General features: G+C 68.2%; 1 protein-coding gene across 1 annotated transcript in view; it reads left to right on the top strand.

The window, feature by feature from the left end:
• The window catches only part of SLC38A8 (solute carrier family 38, member 8), a gene marked incomplete at its 5' end in the record, with an annotated part of 5,289 nt that overhangs the window by 608 nt on the left and 3,551 nt on the right, over positions 1-1,130 (top strand). The window contains 4 exons of the mRNA XM_009320859.1: positions 106-210; positions 527-584; positions 852-966; positions 1,103-1,126. Of these exons, the coding sequence (XP_009319134.1) occupies positions 106-210; positions 527-584; positions 852-966; positions 1,103-1,126 (302 nt within the window). The remainder of the gene's footprint in view (positions 1-105; positions 211-526; positions 585-851; positions 967-1,102; positions 1,127-1,130) is intronic.

The following is a 1,130-nucleotide window of genomic DNA, read 5'->3' as shown; positions in this document are numbered from 1 at the left end:
GGAGCCCAAGCAACCTCCTCCTAGTTCCCTGTGGGGCCACAGCACCCCCCTCCCTCCCAGCTGCCGGGGGGGTCTGCGTGCTGATGCTCTCCCATGCCCCGGCAGCATCCTGGGCACGCTGGCCGCCTGCTACCTCACCCTGGTCATCATCCTGAAATACCACCTGGAGGCAGAGAGCCTGGGCTCGCCCGAGCTCCCCCAGCCCTCCAGGTAGCAGGGGTCAGCCCCGCGTCCCTCCTGCCCCGTCCTCCGTGGCATCAGCAGTGCCCTGGGCAGGGCTGGAGGCAGTGCAGGGGGTGGCCCTGGGTGGGGGGGGAATGAGCTGGGGACAGCGCTGGCAGGGCGGTGGGTGGGTGGCAGCCCCCAGCCCCAGCTTTCGCCCCTGCAATCCCCCCTTCTCCCAAAATCACCGGGCGGGAGGTTCCCGCGGTGGCATCCAGGCTTCACAGCTTATGCCACCAAAGTCCCCCCTGCCTCCGGGGGCCTCACGCCCTTCCCTCTGTGCTTCCTCTCCCCCATGCCACAGGCCCTCCTCCTGGGCCTCCATCTTCAGTGTCATCCCCACCATCTGCTTTGGCTTTCAGGTAGGTCACCCTGGCCCCACTGTCCCCAGCTGCCGGGGTGCTGCTGGCAGCCTGCCGCGGCATCCCGGACCATGGGGACACCATCCCTTGCAGGGGGGTTGCAGGGAAGGGGACCCGTGACTGTCACCAGAGGTGGCTGTGGGGCAGGACACAAACCCCTGGGGGCAGGGAAGAGCAGAACAGGGCACCCACGGGTGGGAGGGAAGGCACTGGGGGTGGGGGTTGTCCCTGCATGGGGCCCCAGCGCCATCCCCCCGTGCCTTGCAGTGCCACGAGGCCTGCGTGGCCATCTACAGCAGCATGCGCAACCAGAGCTTCTCCCACTGGGTCGCCGTCTCCGTGCTCTCCATGCTCATCTGCCTACTCATCTACTCCCTCACCGGTAACCCCAGCACCGGAGCCCTTCACCCCTCCCTTGCCCCGGGGGTCCCCTGTCCTCAGGGCTCATCCATCCTCCTTGGGGCTCCTCTGTCCTTCTCACTGGCACAGCCGCCCACCCCCCGCCTCCCCATCGGCAGGGCTGTACGGCTATCTGACCTTCGGCGG

Source organism: Pygoscelis adeliae, unplaced genomic scaffold, assembly GCF_000699105.1.
Source record: "Pygoscelis adeliae isolate BGI_AS28 unplaced genomic scaffold, ASM69910v1 Scaffold63, whole genome shotgun sequence".
In the NCBI taxonomy this organism is placed as follows: Eukaryota; Metazoa; Chordata; class Aves; order Sphenisciformes; family Spheniscidae; genus Pygoscelis; species Pygoscelis adeliae.
Note: the sequence above shows the minus strand (reverse complement) of the source record. Positions and strands in the feature narration are given on the sequence as shown.